At 36.8% G+C, this 18,590-nt stretch overlaps 1 protein-coding gene across 14 annotated transcripts in view; it reads right to left on the bottom strand.

The window, feature by feature from the left end:
• The window catches only part of PTPRQ (protein tyrosine phosphatase receptor type Q), a 134,896-nt gene that overhangs the window by 18,049 nt on the left and 98,257 nt on the right, over nucleotides 1–18,590 (bottom strand). For 6 of the 14 annotated variants that reach the window (XM_030479048.1, XM_030479056.1, XM_030479057.1 and 3 more), the window contains 6 exons: nucleotides 16,002–16,101; nucleotides 15,098–15,228; nucleotides 13,815–13,860; nucleotides 11,600–11,659; nucleotides 6,434–6,515; nucleotides 1,380–1,470 (listed from right to left, as the gene is read on the bottom strand). In XM_030479048.1, coding sequence (XP_030334908.1) covers nucleotides 1,380–1,470; nucleotides 6,434–6,515; nucleotides 11,600–11,659; nucleotides 13,815–13,860; nucleotides 15,098–15,228; nucleotides 16,002–16,101 — 510 coding nt within the window. Of the gene's footprint in view, nucleotides 1–4; nucleotides 735–1,379; nucleotides 1,471–6,433; nucleotides 6,517–7,181; nucleotides 7,209–8,402; nucleotides 8,465–11,599; nucleotides 11,660–13,814; nucleotides 13,861–15,097; nucleotides 15,229–16,001; nucleotides 16,102–18,590 lie in introns of those variants that run through there. The other 8 variants (XM_030479059.1, XR_003990512.1, XR_003990511.1 and 5 more) reach the window with 8 other exon arrangements.

Genomic DNA, 18,590 nt, shown 5'->3' with positions numbered 1-18,590 from the left:
ATTATGGAAATAAAGTCTAGTTAACTAACAAACAGATTTGTTCCAAAAAAACATAGACACATGTAACAACTGTTCCTAGAGTGCTAAGAAATAAAAAATACTGTTATTGTTGCTAACTAACAATACTTGACATAGTAGAACACTAATTACAAAGGGAATTTAAACAATTTCCATTTTTGTACAATGATCCTTTAATGTTCCACGCATACTTTGATAAAATACTTCTTAATTAAAATGGTGAACACGCCAAAACCTCCAATCTGATGTATGTATGGGAGGATCCTCTGCCTAAAGGTAGCCTGTGTACTTTAAGCCATGCTGTTCTAGCACACACAACCTCTGTGTGCATCAGACAGCAGGGTCCAGAGTGTGACACAGTCTTTCCTACATACCTGCTGTCCAGGTAACAGATTTGAGCCAGATCTTGGCACTTCTACATTCTTTTACATAAGGTAAGCTCATTATTACAGAAAAAAATAATGGTTGAGTTTCTGATTTGGGCCCACAGTACATATGCAGAAATGACAAAACCTAGGAGATGTCATATGTGAACAGGTAAATGCTGAAACCAAACATTCCAAATTTTGATGTCTGGTCCTCAACTTAGTTAAAAAAAAAGAATACAAAATTAAAGATTTATGAAACTTATCTGTTTATGTTTCAAAAATAAATTTTTAGTGACTGTAACTTGGAGTATGTCTTGAACAAGGCAGTAGATAACAGGAACAGCTGCTCTGAAAAGTTAATAGCACAGAATGTAGCATTATTAACCAAGGAATGCCATGCTCCCCATCTCACATCACAGCTAATGCCTAAAATAATAATGACATTTCTTGTCTTATTAACTGAAAAATGAAGCAGTGTTGAGCACAGGGAGACAGACTCCTGTCTCCTGTGATAAAATCTAGCCTTGGCTTATAAGTTATCATACAGTCACTCTGATCTTCTGTGGAACCTTTGCAGCATATGTACACATATCCACAAGAAAGCATACCCTGGCTCCTGAGGTAGCTGAATGCACAAACATGTGGATTTTATATGTTTAAAAAAATCACTTCTCACTAAAGAGGAAAAAAAAGATGAGGAAGAATGTTAAAGAGTTTGAATTACAAAGCTAAGAAACTACTGAGGCTACAGTTTCTTGCACCTGCATATTAAAGCTTGTGAGAGCAAGTTTAAAGCTACTTGCAAATAAAACTGTCTTTAAAAAAACACAGTGAAAAGACAAATTACTTGACAGAAAATTATTTCATAACGTGGACATGACTGTACTGCCATTTCAAAGGCAGATCAAACAAACAAGAGTTGCATTCCAAATATATGCTGAATGGCTGAAGGTGAAGAGCAAAATGGAGGAATTGATCGATAAATATACATACATGGCTTTATGTTTGGGAAACGATTCTTAGACCTGTTCCAAGGCAGATCAGCATCAGTTGAAGCAAGGTCTTCAAGAAACTTGGGAAGTTCCTGTAAAGGAATAAATGTTTGTTGGCATACCTTTGCATTTCACCTTCTGTGAATATAAAAAATGACACAATCTAGTATAGGAAGAATTCTTTAGTTCTGCAACAGAGTGCATTTCTAAGAACAGCTGGAAGCATTACAGGGCATTCCACCTCACTGTCAACCCCAGTTACACCAGCAGCATTAGATGCAGCACTGCAGACAATGCTGTCAAGTTGAACAATTAAAGCTTACATGAACTTTCACCTTTACAAGTCTGGGTAAAGTCAGCCTCTCACCTTTTGTAGTTCGTTTCTGTTTTTTTCATGAAGTCACATGCTTGGTTACCATGCCCTACTGACTCAGACTTACTCTTGAATAATGCTTCTTCCTGACTCCTGTAGCTTGGGAGAGTTCTTGCCACAGCATGAGAACTGATGAGAATTTAATTAAGTTGAGACAACTGGCAATTAGCTATTGTTCATGGGGCTGTTTGTGAAAAGGGTGGGAAGAGTTATTTTGGGCTGAACTGCAGTTTCACAACTGGTCATTAGTTCTGTTACTGAAGGGCAGAGATGGATAAATCATTCATACTGAGGAACTTATTTGATGGGGGTGTTTGTGTGCATAAATAGGTATAATTTCCAAAGCTGAGTAAAAGAGTGGAGACAACTTCATAACTTGTTACTGGAGAAAATGTATTAATGTGATGACCTTGTGTGGTAAGACAATACAAAGCTCAGAAAAGACAGAATTTAGCCAGAATTTCTAAGTTAATAATTACGGGAACTGTAAGAGATTTTTGCTTTGTTTCACAAACGTTATAGGCAAGTCTATTTCAACATCTAGCTAAGACACAAAAGTAGAGATCTACCTATTGCTTTGAAAGAGTACAATACAAAATTTTGCTGCTTGTACTGAGTAATCCCTTTGAATTTGTCTTTTAATATTAATAGTTATTCTATAGATGGGCTACTTCCACCATAAGGGCAGACTGCCCTACTATCAGATTCAATGTTAATTATTTTCAAGTGGTCTTTTGCTCAGGTATGTGAGACAGATAAATAAAATTTAATGTGCAACTATTAGCAAATAAACAAATAAATGAAAGGCAATAAAAAAGGGAAAAAACAGAAGTATTTGCTATTCCAGTGTTTTTCTTTCATTGCTAATTCAAGTATTTTGTCAGCCTTATTTGATGGGTTCAGATACTAAGAATAATTTAAGATAGACATTAGCAAAATGGGATAGTTTAAAAACTGATGTAATAAATTAAGTCAATAATTCATCTAATCTGGGATCCTATTTTGTACAATGGATAATGCCTGACATATAAAAGAGAGCTGAAAACCCTTGAACTGTATCATATGCAATATTATCCCATGAGAAATTTGGTTTTTTTCACTATCTATCTGACAAAAATCCTATGGCCTGAAGCATGAGGACTACATCACTTCTATAATTATATCCTCAATAATATAACTGCAGGTGCTTCTGAACCGGAGGTAAAAGATGGCTTCACAATGGAAACAAAGGACTTACAGACAAGGGACCTGACTTCTTTTCCTGGCTCTGACACATATTTCCTAGGGGAAAGAATTAGCAGAAGGATTGCAGAGAACTAGATGCTCATCTCCCTTTGAAAATTAACAAGCAACTAGATCCCACCCATGCCCTTCAAAATCTCTCTAAATATCAATGTTTCCTAGGGATGAAAAGTCTATGGTTATGCTCCCTCTAAAAAGAAAGTTTCTGGCTTAAAATCACCTTATAAAGAATGTCTGATTTTACATTTATACCCATATATTAAAGAATTATGAAATATGGTTAACAGACATGAAGTAAATAGAAAACTAAATCAAGGATTGTAACATACTGTAGAAAACTGTATTTAAGGGCACTCTTTACATTTAAAATCTTGTCTTTCAACCAACCTCTGCAATACTCAAGTCAGAGTACTCTTTTACCCATTCAGTTGCCTCTACCTTTTGTCTCAACAATCCCTTAGAGAAGTAAAGCCCCAGTCCTATAACTGAACCTAGAGAATGATCCCTGTTTTCAAGACACAGTACAGTGACTTCTATGCATTCCTGTCAGGATTTGGCAAGAACTGTAAAACACAGCTAAGGTCAGAGATGTTAAAATTCCTGTCATTCAGAAAGCTGAAACTCTCCCACAAAATACCTGTTACTGACTTTTGCATGAAGGAAGAACACAGAGGAAATGCCTGTGGCATTTTGTGGGTGTTACGGGCCATGGGATTCCATATCATGTGCATGTCATGTGAACTTTAACTTGCCTCATTTGCCTCACCCCTCTGAGTCTTAGCTTGTGAGTTAATTAGTATAGAAGTAGCATTGTTGTACAGTACTTTGTAGTAGAGAAGAAACAGAGAAGCAGATTACGGTATTTTTGTAATGATGCTTCCATATCTGAACATGTGCTCAGAAGCCTTCTACCAACTCTCAGCCTAAATGATTATTTTCAGAATTGGGGAAAGACTATTTGGATTCCCAGATTCAATAACAATTTGCCACAGAAGCCATTTTTCTTTGCAGATTCATAAAACTGAAATAATTGATTTGCACTTTGTTTACTGTAGTACTTTCATGTACTGTGGTGACATTTGGAGGTATTTTACATTTTTATTTGAGAACAGAACTTACTGTAAAACACTTATACAAGTACTTCTGTTTCAGTAATTTCACACTTACTAGAAAAACTATGGTTTCTTTAATTTCTTTTCTCACAAGCCATGGATTCATATCCATTCTGAGGCCCAGATTCTCTTTCCATCACGTTTACAGACAGGTCATCATGTTCACATGTAGACCAAGACTGAACCCTGGAAATCTTCCAGGCACAGCAGCTTGGTCAATTAGCTGAGACCAGGAATATCCCTGGATATCTAAGACTAAGCGAAATGGAAAGAGCCAAATTTACCCTAGATAATTCCAAAACAGGTTTGTGTCTACAAACTGCCTATTGTAAATGATCCCTAGACTACTTTACCTACCAAAACTTATTATTCCTGGAATTCTCCAGAAAGACTGCTAGCTGAAACAGTCAAAATTCAAGTCAGGGAATATGCTAACAGTTTATTAGTGTAAATTATCATATTCTCATGTCCAGTTCCTGGTACACTTGAATTTACTAGTATAGAGATGGCCAGAGAGCCCAAGCAAGCTCAGCACCAAACTTTTAATTATGTGCTTCAGACATAATGGCCATGGATTTATATCTTGAGCTTATCTCTCCTACACATTGTAGGAGCCTTGAGTCATTTATGTGAAATTAAAATGCTCAATGTGGATGGAAACAATGCAGGTCATGAGGTCTGCCTGTTTTTTGTGTGCATTACCCATTTCCGTGCATTGTCATTTCTGATGAAATTTCAAGAGCATTCTCAATCCTGTTATTCACCTGGTAAGACAGGTACTACAGATACTATAGATATACCCTCAGTCAGGGACTGGACCCACCCTCCAATTTTGCCTGCCCTTGGACAAACCATCTGGGAAGTTATCACTACCCCTTGAAACATGGAAGCTGAAGCTCAGAGGGAAAATTAGACACCCAAATGGCATATGAAACTGTTGATTATAAGTTGACATTATAATTTAGTTGAATGAGGCCTCAGCTACTTGTATTTCTCTAAATTTGAAATGGATTGCCAAGATTTTGATTGGACAAAACACTATTGTTTAAGGCATTACACCCAATGTGGGTCACACCTCAAGGAAGTAATACTAGGAACTTTCCAGTGATGAACTTTAATATGTGAAAATGTTATTGCTAGTAAAACTTTTCATCTGTTCAGTCATGCATAATATAACTATAATCACTGTTGTTCAAGTGAAATAACACTTCTGCTCTTGGAAAAAAGTTCTTTGTTGCTCAGAGAATTTTATGGTGCTTTTTATTGTTAAATCCAGACCAATTTTACCTAAGGAGCATAACAAAAAAAGCTGTAGGAAATACCATTAATCTTTTCACACTTTTGTTGGTTTTCCCTTAGAGACTGAAATATTATAATCTAGCAGAAGAAAAGCCAGTTGTTGAGTCTTCATTTTCATTAATCCAACTGCTAAGCCATTCATAGTAAATCTATAAATCCAAAATAATACAGTCACTGGAGACTGACAAATTATTTTTGTGGGGGCAAATGACTGTATGTGTTAAAAATGATGATAAAGATTCTGAAATAGCGAGAAGATATTGTTGAGAAAAAAAATATGATAGCCGTAAAAATGTTACTCAATGAAAATAGTGGAAACTTTGAGATTTAAATTGAAAGTGTATATGCATTATATGTAACATATATTCTGAAAGCTTGTCTCTTTTCAGAAGGAAAGACAGGCTTGCTGTGTTCATCTACTCACATAAGGAGTTGAAGGCTATTCACATGGAAGCGATTCTAAAGAGCATGACAAATATGACCCATTATTTGTAGAGGAACAAAAAGCAAAGTACCATGCACAACCTTTTTACTTTCTCACTGAAACCTGCGAAAGAAAAACATTTCTGAGTTCCTTGGCAGTCTGACTGGGGCCTGAACATTTCACAGAATAAATACCAGCTCTGGTTTTGGGGTCATCATCACTCAGGAAAACAAACTTATTTAAAGCAGTTAAATATATCTGTATATATGTTAGAAGAATATTTCTAAATAAGCTGTTGTCAGGTAAACTGTGTACGCATTGCTACATATGTAAAAGCATAAATATTTGGTGTTCTTGCAAAGATCAGAGTCTAAAGAAGATCATCTTTTGCTGACACTTAGGTGAATAATTTTGATCGGGTTGCAGTGTAGACTGAAGAATCCAAATCAGTGTAATATTACTTTCTAAACAATCAACCTGGTAATTGGGTATTGATTATCAAGGCCAGAGTCCTTCACGGCCTTGCCTGCTTAAAATGGACATGAAATGTGACACATGAAACGACTGAAGGTCTTGCGATGTTGTGACAACTGCTAGCAACATACCAAAAATTCTTCCTGAAACTTTAGGTTGTTGCTCGTGCAAAGCTCTTCAACATGTTGTAGAAAGGATTTCTTGCTTATTGGCCTGAAAGTAATGACAGAAGAATTAGAAACCTATAGGGGATTTCTGTGTCATTCTTTTTATTCTTATTTAACTGTTGTTTATTAATAAAACTGTTTTTCAGTTCAGTAGAAACTGATACTTAGAGGCAGAAAACTGTAAATTGCTTACAGCATGCTTATTTGGTTTGTTTTCAGTCACTTCAAACAGTAGCATTTTCTCCCATTGTTCTTCCCCTCACCAAATTCTTAATGTGGCTAATGTTAACAGTACTGTAGGGTCGGATGGTTTTTATAGGTAACAGCATTCCAAGGCAAGGTTTTGACATTAGTGGAAATCTGTAAAGTTACCATTGCATTCTAAAGTACATAATACTTCTTTGTTGCACAGAAAACATTTTATACATTGCAAGGTTTTAGACATATAAAATATTGCAGTGACCTCATTCTCATAATGACATGGTTTTTAAACCCTGAGGAGTTTAAATATCCCTGTATTACTTCCCAAGCTAAAACACAGACATGCAGGCTTCACCCCAGAGAGAGAGAAAGCATTTCTCCAGTTACCATGCAATTAGTCATGCTTTTATGATTTATACGCAGCTTGGAGTTTTTTCCTAATAAACAGAGGAGAGAACCACACATTGAGACTCACCAATGACCACAATATAAAACTCTTTAATCAACTTACTTGAGGGATTTTCTATAACTAAGCAACCTGCAACAGAGATTTTTGTTAAATGTAGCAAGATGAGAATTAACCAATATCGTGCATATTAATAGGTTTTAGATTAAATACTCAAGTAACTAAAGTGCCAGATTCATTTCTCTCATGGATTCAAATACTATTATATTCAAATACTAGGTATCTTGGGTGATTGTCTTGCTTTGTTTTTATCTCAGGTACTGGCAGATATGGATATGGTAGTTACAGTTTCTATCATTCTCTTCAGACCATTTTACAGTGCTCTGGGCTCATATGGCTCTGGGAAACCCATACTTCCAGCACACCACTTCATACGCATTGATAGGCTTCATTTTACACTTCATTTTACACTCAATATTCTTCTAAGGGCCATTTCAGAGCACAAGGATGGAATTCATCTGACTTAATACTGACACCTATTTCTGAGCTAGTCACTCTAAATTCCTTTTATTATCAATGAAGAGAAATAGGTGTGATTTTATCTCATTTTAAGCAGATATCTAAAATAGGTCACAGATGAATCATGCTGCAGGTGTGCTTCTACAGAAGCCAAACAGCTATGGCTGTTTTCCTAAATATTTTAAAAATGAGTGTCTGTCTTCGTGCTCATTTTTACATGTCCACTGCTCTTCTGGGGGCATAGCAATTTTAAATCTATGCTACATATTAAATCTTTAACTTGATCCCACAGCAGGTTTCATAAAGATGATACATGAGCATCTATACTCAGGGGACTTTCAGACAGCCTTGAAACTTGGTCATCATCATCATCGCCTCTAAATCCATTTTAAGAATGTCTCAGCATTATGAATTTAGACACCAAACTTTGGGCACTCAGACTCACAAAGCTTGTCTAAAAGACCAAGCCAAAAAGTTTGAATTTATACAGTTTAAAATATAACTTGACCCTTTGAAAAAGATCTAAGTATGCTTTTATGTGTCTGTCTCTCCAAAAATCATACATTCTTACATACAAATATTACAAAACCTATTTTATAATACAAATACAAATGTCTACTGCTGCCATAATTTTACTAGGCAAGACAACAATTTGCTTTAAAAATACTTTGATTTATGAAGTTATTATTAGATATTAAAATTTTAAATTAAATAATAAAACAGATTAATACAATTGTTTAATCATTTATTATTAAATATCAGACAAATTAATTTCAAAGCTACTGAAGATGCCTTTGTAGTACATACTTTGTTGTGACAGTTCTCTCCACACAAAGCAAACTGGCTATGAAAACCTTGGGTCAGTCTCACTGGAGTAAAAAGAAGTATAAGAATTCACAGAAAAAGGCTCAAACTCAAAGTGACAACATACTTTACCAGGACAACTGAAGGGAGAGGTTTAGAATGAAAAAGAGGCAAGAAGATAACAAAGCATGCAGCTCTATTCAGATTGATCAGACATCTAGCCAGGCTTATTGTATCACGTATATTGTTTGTATTACATGGCAGGATGAAACTACCTTCCTAGTAATAATGGTAACATAATGGCAACATTAAGAGCTAAAGTTTCCTGAAGAAGTATTCTTAATGGTGGTGGTAGTGTACTGCACACAAATTTATTTGTCTTTGAGTGGAAAAGTAAACTTTTTTTTGGCTTTTTTTTTCAGGAGAAAATTATAAGCAGTTTCTGCCAATAATTACATTTGTTTTTCCTTTGAATTCACCTATCTTCACCATAGAACAACAGAAAAAAATGTCATCTCCCAGCTGACATCCCAGTAATTTTTTGAATACTACTGGCTTTCCTCCTCTCAAATTGATAGCAATTAGGGGCTTACTGCACCTAATTTGCAGCAAGCAAATGCAGTTGATCATTAGGGAATAAAAATTACATCTATGCTGTACATAAGCAACTTGAGCATAGCATTTAGAGCTTCAGTGCTGAAGGTACATGGATCCAACAGCAAAGAACAGATGAGACAAGCAGCACAACTACCACCACCTTACTCAACAATATTTCCTTTTTTTACTTTCACTCTAAGCAAGGAAATAAAGCACTGAAATAGCTCCGGAAATGAACTACGCACTTAGTGTTCCATATGTTGTTTTCTAGTTAATTTTTAATATTAATAACAGGTTTTATTAAAATAACTTTTTTTAAGGCATAATTATATAGTATCTTTCACAAGCACTAAAAATTTTTGAAGAAGGCACCTACAGATTGACGCTTGAACCTATCTGTGGGCATTTAAATGAAGAACTTGATTTTTAGAATTACTGAACCACACTTTTTTGGTAGCAAGTGCACATTGCAGTAGCTTGGCAGCTCAGAAAAATAAGACTATTTAATTTAAATGCTTATGTGAGAATTAATGTCTAACTTGAAGATTGTTGGCAAAGATGTTGGCTTTATTGTGTAAGAATCTTTAGAAGAGATTGAATTTCATATGCTCAGTAAAGACTTACAACTATGCTCAGTTTCAGCATCCTCAGGCTTTAAAAATCAGTATTTTTTCCCAAGTCTCTGACTTAGAATATGTCATAACAATCTTACAGTATTTCATCAATGAACAAATACCCATCTACGTGTGATCTTGTTCTCCACCTTTCCAAGTCTTTTTGTATAAAACATAAGAATATATCACTAGATCTTGATAAGCACAATTTAGAATCAATCCACGAAGTTGCAAATTTCCCTATTTCAGCTGGACAATTCCAGATTCCCACTTGTCTGACTTTGAAACTAGGAAAGAAAAACATACCCTAAGATAAAGAATGCTTTATTGCCTTAAATCTGATTTTTCTTTTAAAACAGTGTATTGTTTCATGTGTGGGATTTTTTTTGAAGTCTATCAAAAAATCTGAATCCCACTCAGATTACTTATGATAGAGCTAGAAAGAAGCCATTTATTTGTGTTGGCAGTGGTAACTGAAGACCATATTGTCACACAGACTCAGCTTTCTCTCTGGGTCAATCATCTGAAATCCACAGGGAATTAAAACTTTGTGCAAATAGAAAACAACAGAAATGGAGTATGTAGGCAAAAGGCTTAACTTCATAAGCACCACTGACACTTCCTAGGACCAACAGAGGAACTAATTTTTTAGCAAGTTAATTGAAAGCAATATGGAGCTTAACCCTTCCTAAATATTAAAGGCCTAAGGAAAGAGAACACATGGTCATTTCTGCCATTGTACCAGCACATGTACATTCATAAACCTTGTACTCCTGGGATATAAAGCTCATGAAGCCTGTTTTTGATAGTTGATTTACTAAAGGGAAACTTGTTGAAGAAAAAGGCAAGGCAAGAGCCATGCCTACCCCCACCCAAAGAAAGAAGAAATAGTCTGGTCTAGAGAAAACAATGTGTGTGCAGGAGTGTTATGTTGAATGCAGACACCTACTGAATGCACAATACATAGGAAAGGTGAGAACAGACAATAATTTTATATGCAATAATTTTCTATAAAGAGTTGTAATTATCTGGTATTTGCAATGGTTACAGTGTCTGTAATTCAGAAATATTTATTCTGAATCTGTGCCCCATTCACTTGACGAGCTGTCTCACACAGACTGAAACAAAAGCCTCAAAGCATCCACCACAAGCTGCAACTTCTCAACAAAAGATTTTTGAGAAATAGGGACCTACATGGCTTAATCCTTGCTGCAGAAACCACTGCAAAGCAGGGTGCCAGAGAAGTTGTCTCCTACTCGAGCACCCGGAACAAGAAAGAGTTAGTAGTCTCTCACCAACCTGGTGTACCCTGAAAATTTAGAGATGGAATCTATTCACAGCAGATGAGTGTCTGCTTAGAAATGTGACTTGCCAAACCCTATGGACATGTTACAAAAGGTAAGAGATGAGAGGCCACAAAATTCAGATATTCATTGTGCTTAATGAACCAGTGTTTAATTCTATTTAGACTGATGGGCTATGTATGTTTTAAACAAGGGTTGTTCTTTTTGTTATTGCTGTTTCATACCAGCTCCATCATCATGGAGATCAACATATGTCCAAACATTCAAAGTTAGCATTTGGCTTCATAAAGCAGATCTTGTTTTCCTCTGAATTGAGTAGAACCTAATTCCCTGCATGCCCTCTGAAACTACATCCTATTAATTAATTGCCTAACAAAGACTTGCTGAAAGATGGTGTATATATATGAGCTAGTATTAGTGTTTTTCCAACACTGAAGCCTTTAAAGTAAATTATTTCTCATGACCATTATTTTAAGAAATTACTACTGGGAACTGGGATCTGCCATGAATTTCCTGATTTGAAAAAAATGTTGACCCCATAAAAGGTTTCAAAATTGGCAAAATGAGATATTTGGTACTTCTACATTTGACGTTTTTTCTACTTAAACTGACTTTTGTAATGCAAAATAATTCATACTAAAAAAGTCATAAAAATGGGTGAAATAAAATGTTTTGATTAACCTACATTGAACATTCGCTGAGTTTAGGTTCACTGAACTTTTCAAGCTGTTGAACTTCTGATCTGCTAAGAATGATAAAAAAAAATATTTCCAGTCATATTCTTACAGAACAGAAAAATCTTTTTCTACTTCATTTTACTTCTCATGTGATACCAGCTGCACAAATTTTCTGAGAATATGAGCCAAGATCACAGGCCATGATCCACTAAGTACAAGAGAATGTCTGAAGAGACAATATATGAGAGAAAGTCAAGAAGGATCTCATGGAGCAGGCTAGAGTATCTCGATTCTGTCGATTAACTGTGTCAGCTGCAAGTCCATGCCTTTAATGATTTATAATAGCTAATGTGATAAATAATATACTGGCTGAGAAATGACAAAACACCTGGCTTCCAAAGCATCTCCTTCAAATGGAATGGGAATGGGATGATTAGTAGGTAAAGAAAAAAATCTCTCCTGCTCTTTTATCACCTTAGATTTTCACACGAACTCCCCATCACCCTTTCGGGGTAGAAAGTATACCTAGTTGGACCAGATTTCAGCTGATTTTACTGCTATCCAGGAATCCAAACAAGCTAGCTTGGAAAAGGAGTCTGCCCATCTATGTTTTCCTCATGCAATTACAAGATGCCATGAACTGAAACCAGCATTCTGCAACGCAGCAAGCTTTGTGAGCAGCTGAGACAGTATAGCACAGCTGTATAGCAGTATGTTATGCAGGTGCAGTGATGCACAGTCCTTTTCCACTATAGTCATCAACATGTAATACAATAATTTAACATGCTAACATGTCACTGCTTTTAACCACAAATTATGAGAATGATAAGGACAACACAAGAACTGGGACTGTGATTGACTTTTACATAGCTACTCCCCCAAAGACATCAGGTACAAAAGCTTTTTGTAGTGTAACTCTGGAACTCTGAAAACAGGGAGCAAAAATATTTTTAGACATTAGGTTTTGCAGTAAGTTGCCTTTGTGCATGCTGCCATGCTTCTGCCTATTTCCTTGATATAACTCATTACCAGGAAGGATGTATCTATATGAAAGACAGCTTTAGAGGACCCTAAAAAGTCTTTTTTGATCACTGACGTTACCAGAATAGAATCTTCCAGGTATTGAAACATCTTTAAAAGCTTACAAAAAAGCTGTAATAAACTAAAGATTTTGAGCAGAGGAGAGCTATCCCGTCCCTTATTATTATATGCATGTTAGCTAGTAGGATCCCACAGTACATTTATTGACTTCCAGTTGAAAAGATGGCATGAATACTGTCCTGAGGAACTCTCAGTTAGTGCCTGCATTTCAAACTTCAACAATGTGTTTTAATGCCCAACAAAGGACCTGGGCAAGGAGCCCTGCTGTAGTTTCAGTGCTGCTACTGTTTGAAAAATAATAATTCAAAATTTAACAGCTGCATCATGTACTTACATGACTGGCAGAAGAAAAGAAGTCTTTCCTTTTGGCCATTAAAGGAGTGGGGAAGGAGGAAAGAGAAAATACAGATGGAAGGACATGACAAATTGCAAAACAAAATGTGAGACCGACTCATTAAAATAAGGGTGATGTAACTAAAACTCACTGTTCAGAAAAGCCCTTGCTGTGCATAAATCACATAATGAATGTAAACTATATAAGTATGAAATATTATAGTTTGCAATTACCCTGTAGAGTTTGAGACTGTACAAATCTAAACTACACATAATATAGACAGTAAAGCGGCAGAATAGTACTCTGCAAACTGATAAAGGATGTGACTGTGTGGATACATTGCTGAGATTGAAGTGGCATAGTACAAAACAGCTGCAGTGTAAGTGGGTACAAAAAGCAGTTGAAGAAAAAGGTAACTTCTCTTAATTACATACATTCTAACTGCTAACTGCTGAAGGAAAGAAACGACGTTTCTTACGTCACATTTACATTACATTTGCTTCAAGGATAGGTTGTATATATAAGTGCTATATTGTCATAATGTGTTATAATTGCCATGTAAAAATTGCCCTGATTTATTTCAAAATAGTTGAGAAACTGTTGTACCTTAACATCAGGGACTAAAAACAAACATGATTTTATGATAACAAATATCACTGTTTGTTATTAGTATAGCTGCAAAGATGACATTTCAATTAACTATATCATTGAAAGTAAGCATGGGTAGCACACAAGAGAAACACAACGGAAAACACAACCATGTTGCTTCAATAATACAAAAAACTTACTGGATGACAAATATCTCCTTGCGTCTAAAGAAAAATGAAGAGTATCTGGAAGTAAAATCCATTAACACTTTAGTATATAAACACAATTAGCACTATTCTTATTCAGCTCACAGTTTGGAAACAAGGCCATTTTGAAGATCCATCAAGATTATTTATGAATCACAGTTATTATAGTGCATTGGCAATGGCTCTGTCTTCAGAGAATGTTTTCCGCTGTTACTAGCAGGTACTAAACAATGCTATCTGAATGACATGTGCCCCACACAGAACATACCACATCCATTATGTAGATGATTTCCACATGATTTTTAGTATGTTTTCTCATCTGTTACAAGCAGCCATTCCTGTGTGCACTATTTTGAACAGGTTTGTACATGCAATCAACTTACACTGTACCACACACATAGACATACACACACTCAAACAAAACAGGTCAACAGCTACAACCTTTCATCTTCCAGCTATTCCTAGGCTGCAACAGTAGGATGCTGACTGCTAGGGCAAGACTATTTTAGGCTTCTCATCTTTAAGGAGACTGCCTACCACAGTGTTTCATCTCTGACACAGCAGGGAAAACACAGGCAGGTAAAGAATGTTCACCAAACCTTTCTAACTCAGTTGGCTGTCATATATTATTGAGAATCATTATTATATTTATTCGGTGAATAATATCCATATTTCTGGCAGTCAGAAAATATGAATAGCCTGGAATTGCTGCATACACCTTAAAGGAGTAGATGTCAGGACAGGTAGTGTGCTGAGCACATGCAAACCCAGAATATTATACAAATTCCCTTATGGAAAAAAACCAACCCCAAACCAAACAAAAAAACCCAACAAGAAGAAAACCGTACATGCTTTCTTGAATGTTCAATTAAACAATGACAGATTTGTTTTCTGAAATTGTTGACTGGGAATTCTGGGAGTTTGAGTCTCAAAATGTTTATGTAGGTTTGCAGTCTACAACAAAACACTGGGCCATCAAAAAACCTCGGAAATTCTGCATGTTTAAAAATATGCAGCCCTCTTTTTGGTAACACAATTAAACAGTGATTTTGCACTTAGATCTTTATCTTGTAGTAGAAAGAGGCTGAAGATTAAGTGATTTTCTAAAAGCTAGTGAGAAGTGTCTTGAGGATGGAGGTTATTCTTTGAAAGAGGATCTCAATGACCTGTGTAAATAGAGACCACCATAAACACTTCCAAACAAGCAAAGGTCAGGAAAGGGGTCATGGCTACAGCCCCCTTTGGACTACTGTTTTGCCTAAGGAGTACACTTACGTGTGTAAATCTCTCATCCTTCAGCTCCAGGTCTGCCACTGTGATCAACTGATCCAGTTTGAACTTAGTGTCAATAATTTCGGCATCTCGTGGGGAGTATGTTGCCTCCCTTCTTTTTGCTTTTTGCCGAATTCTGAACAGAAAAAAATGGTGAAAAATAAACATGCAAAAGATTTAAGGACACATATGTCAATACCTTTATTAGTCAGGCTGTAACTGAAAACTGCTTGTCAGGAATCCTTTCTTGGCCTTTATTCTGCTGTCCCTTCCAACAGTGTAATTTAGCCAAATCCCATGGTTATGTTGTCTAAAATTCATATGGGAAGAATCTAGACTATATATCTTAGCTATCCTACATAAATTTCTTTGGCAATGCCTGAATGATGCAGCTGAGGAAGAACGGAACTTCTGATGAATGAGCAGATAACATCATACATGCAGTACCCAGTCTCCTTCTTTACATGGGCATTTTGTTCACAATTTGAATTAAAACTTAATTTTTCTTTCATATGTGAGACTTCAAAGTATTTAACTGATAAATTTATTAGTAAGACAGGAAACAAAGTTTAGAGTATTTACTTTATATCAAACTGTCAATAGCGTTTAGCCATCATGTTAACTTCAGCCAGCTGACACCCTGATCTGTATCCTCAAGTCAATAGAGAAGTGGCTCTGAAAGAGTAAGATAGGCTACTGCTCCCATTTACCCTATGGAGAAATTGTTTTTTCTCCTTCATCTATGGAGGTTGCCGTCACTAGACTAAAGCCTTTGTGAATCCCCGCCTAAGTTTCTACATGAAAGACAACAACAATAGATTGGATCCATTTCTAGGATTGTTTCAACTCTTCTTCAAAATGTTTTTGAATGCTTGCAAGCATGTTATGGTAAGGATACATAAATCTCACCTTGCAAAAGCATATACTGCAGCCATCAAAAGAACAACTGAAAGTATACACAAAGTAACAGCAAGGGTAACTTCTATAGATCTTCCTGACATTCCTTCACCTGCAACAGAAAGTGAAAATTTAGTATTTCATAGACTCATTACAATTTTTACATTTCTGACAGGGCAAAAATCAGGGAGCGATGAGAGACTTTTTCTCTCTGTATAACTCAAACCATTTTGTGTCAGTAAAAGTGCTGCTTGGGAAAGATAAATATAACAAAAGCAGAAACAATTTATGTAAAGGTTCCTAAGCATTGCTGCTCTATGTAATACATAATGCCAATAGTATATGTCTACAGCCATGTCTGCAGATATCCCCTAGTGCTCTTCAGTTTTACCTGTTAAACAGGTGAAGGTAGGTCTACACTGCAGTAACATCAGTCTGAACACTAGCCTAAGCTGAGCGCCTGCTTCAGCTCAGAACAGACTGCTCTAACAGGAGAAATCAAACTCTAGAAGTGGAAAAGGAACAGCCACAACTCTAAAGAGTGCAGCCATCTCTCACTGTAAGGTAAGAACAATTTAGGCCAGAGAAACAGAATAGAAAAGCATGTCTATAAAAAAATGTTGCAAGGAGAAAAGGAACGGAAACGTCCCTGCCACTCACTGATCTCTGTGATAAGGCCTAAATGTTAGTAATGCTGAAGAAGCGCAGAAGCATCTCCAGAGGAGCCTCTACAAAAGCTATATCTATCTATCTAAACAGTGAAGTCAATGATAAACCCTACAGTTAACATCAGTCCAAACATTGCCAATGCTATTAAATAAAACAGTGATCTTGCTTCTTTACAATCTACACTAAAGGAAAATATGTCACAAGTTGTTCAGTAACAATACAGAAGTGAATGAATTGCATTAATTTGTCTGTCACTAAAGCACGGACCTCCGTAAGCATTACAGACTTTTCTGTAGAAAGGGAGAAAGTTGCCCAGAGGACTGGATTCAATTGGACTCATTTCCAATAAACTTATTTTCCCTGACTGGACATGCTGTCTTTCCCTTAGTGGGCAAACTATTTGCTTCATTGGCTTAGAACTTTTCTACTCAGAAGATATAAAGACAACTTCTGTGTTGCACTTTCCAAAACATTCAGGGCTAGTGACATAGTGGCCAGATCCTTTCAGAATATTCAGGTTAGTGAATTAGCACTTCAGGATCTTCAGTATCAGATCAATGTAAACGAATTTCTAACATGTATTAGATGAATAAGGGAGCTCATATCACAGAAGATGAATGCCAACTGAAAAATACGTGCCCACTAAAATTCTTCTGGGTATTCATCCAGTTGTCTTGGGATCCCTTTTCAGAAAGTCAGGGCTAATGCTTAGCTAAGTAAGTTTTGGCTTACCAATATATTAAAAGAACTTACAAATCTTACTATGATCTCCTACAAGCCTTCAACACAGTCATGAAGGAACGCATGCTGGATTTGAGACCCCATAACAGCTGGCCTATTGGCCAGTGACATCAGAACCAGAGGGATTTTACTAGATGATCTAAATTTATTCATTAATATGGAGCTTTGTCTGTATCTAAAGGATGAAAGGCTAAAGGGTCATGTCCTCAGATGAGCTGCTAGTAGAAGGAATGAATCTGCAGCCATAAGGTTTCCTACACTAGGGTTACTGGAATAGAGTCATAGAATCATAGATTCATTTAGGTGGGAAAAGACCTTTAGATTATCAGGTCCAACTGTTAACCTAGCAATGCAAGTCCACCACTAAACCGTGTCCTTAAGTGCCATGTCTATGTGCCATTTAAATACCTCCAGGAATGGCGATAAACATCCCTGCAGCCTGTTCCAGTGCTTGACAATGTTTTCGGGGAAGAAATTGTTCCTAATGTCCAACCTAAATCCCCTGGTACAACTTGAGGTAATTTCCTCTTGTCCCATTGCTTGTTACTTGGGAAAAGAGACCAACACCCACCTCATTACAACCTCCTTTCAGGTAGTTGTAGAGAGCGATAAGGTCTCCCCTGAGCCTCCTTTTCTCCAGGCCAAACAACCCAAGTTCCCTCAGCCACTCCCCATCAAACTTGTGCTCCAGACCCTTCACCAGCTTTGTTGCCCTTCTCTGGACCCACCCAGCACCTCAGTGTCTTCCTGTAGTGAGAGGCCCAGAACTGAACACAGTATTTGAGGTGCGGTCTCACTAGTGCTGAGTACAAGGGAACAGGCACTTCCCTTGTCTTGGTAGCTATACTATTTCTGATACAAGCCAGGATGCTCTTGGCCTTCTTGGCTACTGGGCAACAAGCTGGCTCATGTTCAGCTGGCTGAGAATCAACACTCCCAGATCCTTTTCTTGCCAAGCAGCTTTCCAGCCACTCTTCCCCAAGCCTGGAGCGTTGCATGGGGTTGTTGTGACCCAAGTACAGGACCTGGCACTTTGCCTTTTTGAACCTCATACCATTGGCCACAGGCCCATTGATTCAGGCCTGGCCAGATCCCTCTGTAGAAACCTTCGTATCCTCCAGCAGATCAACACTCCCCACCCAACTTGGTGTCAATCTGCAAAATTTACTGAGGGTGCACTCGATCCCCTCG

Source organism: Strigops habroptila, chromosome 3 (genome assembly GCF_004027225.2).
Source record: "Strigops habroptila isolate Jane chromosome 3, bStrHab1.2.pri, whole genome shotgun sequence".
NCBI lineage: Eukaryota > Metazoa > Chordata > Aves > Psittaciformes > Psittacidae > Strigops > Strigops habroptila.
This window is presented reverse-complemented; position numbering and strand designations above follow the sequence as displayed.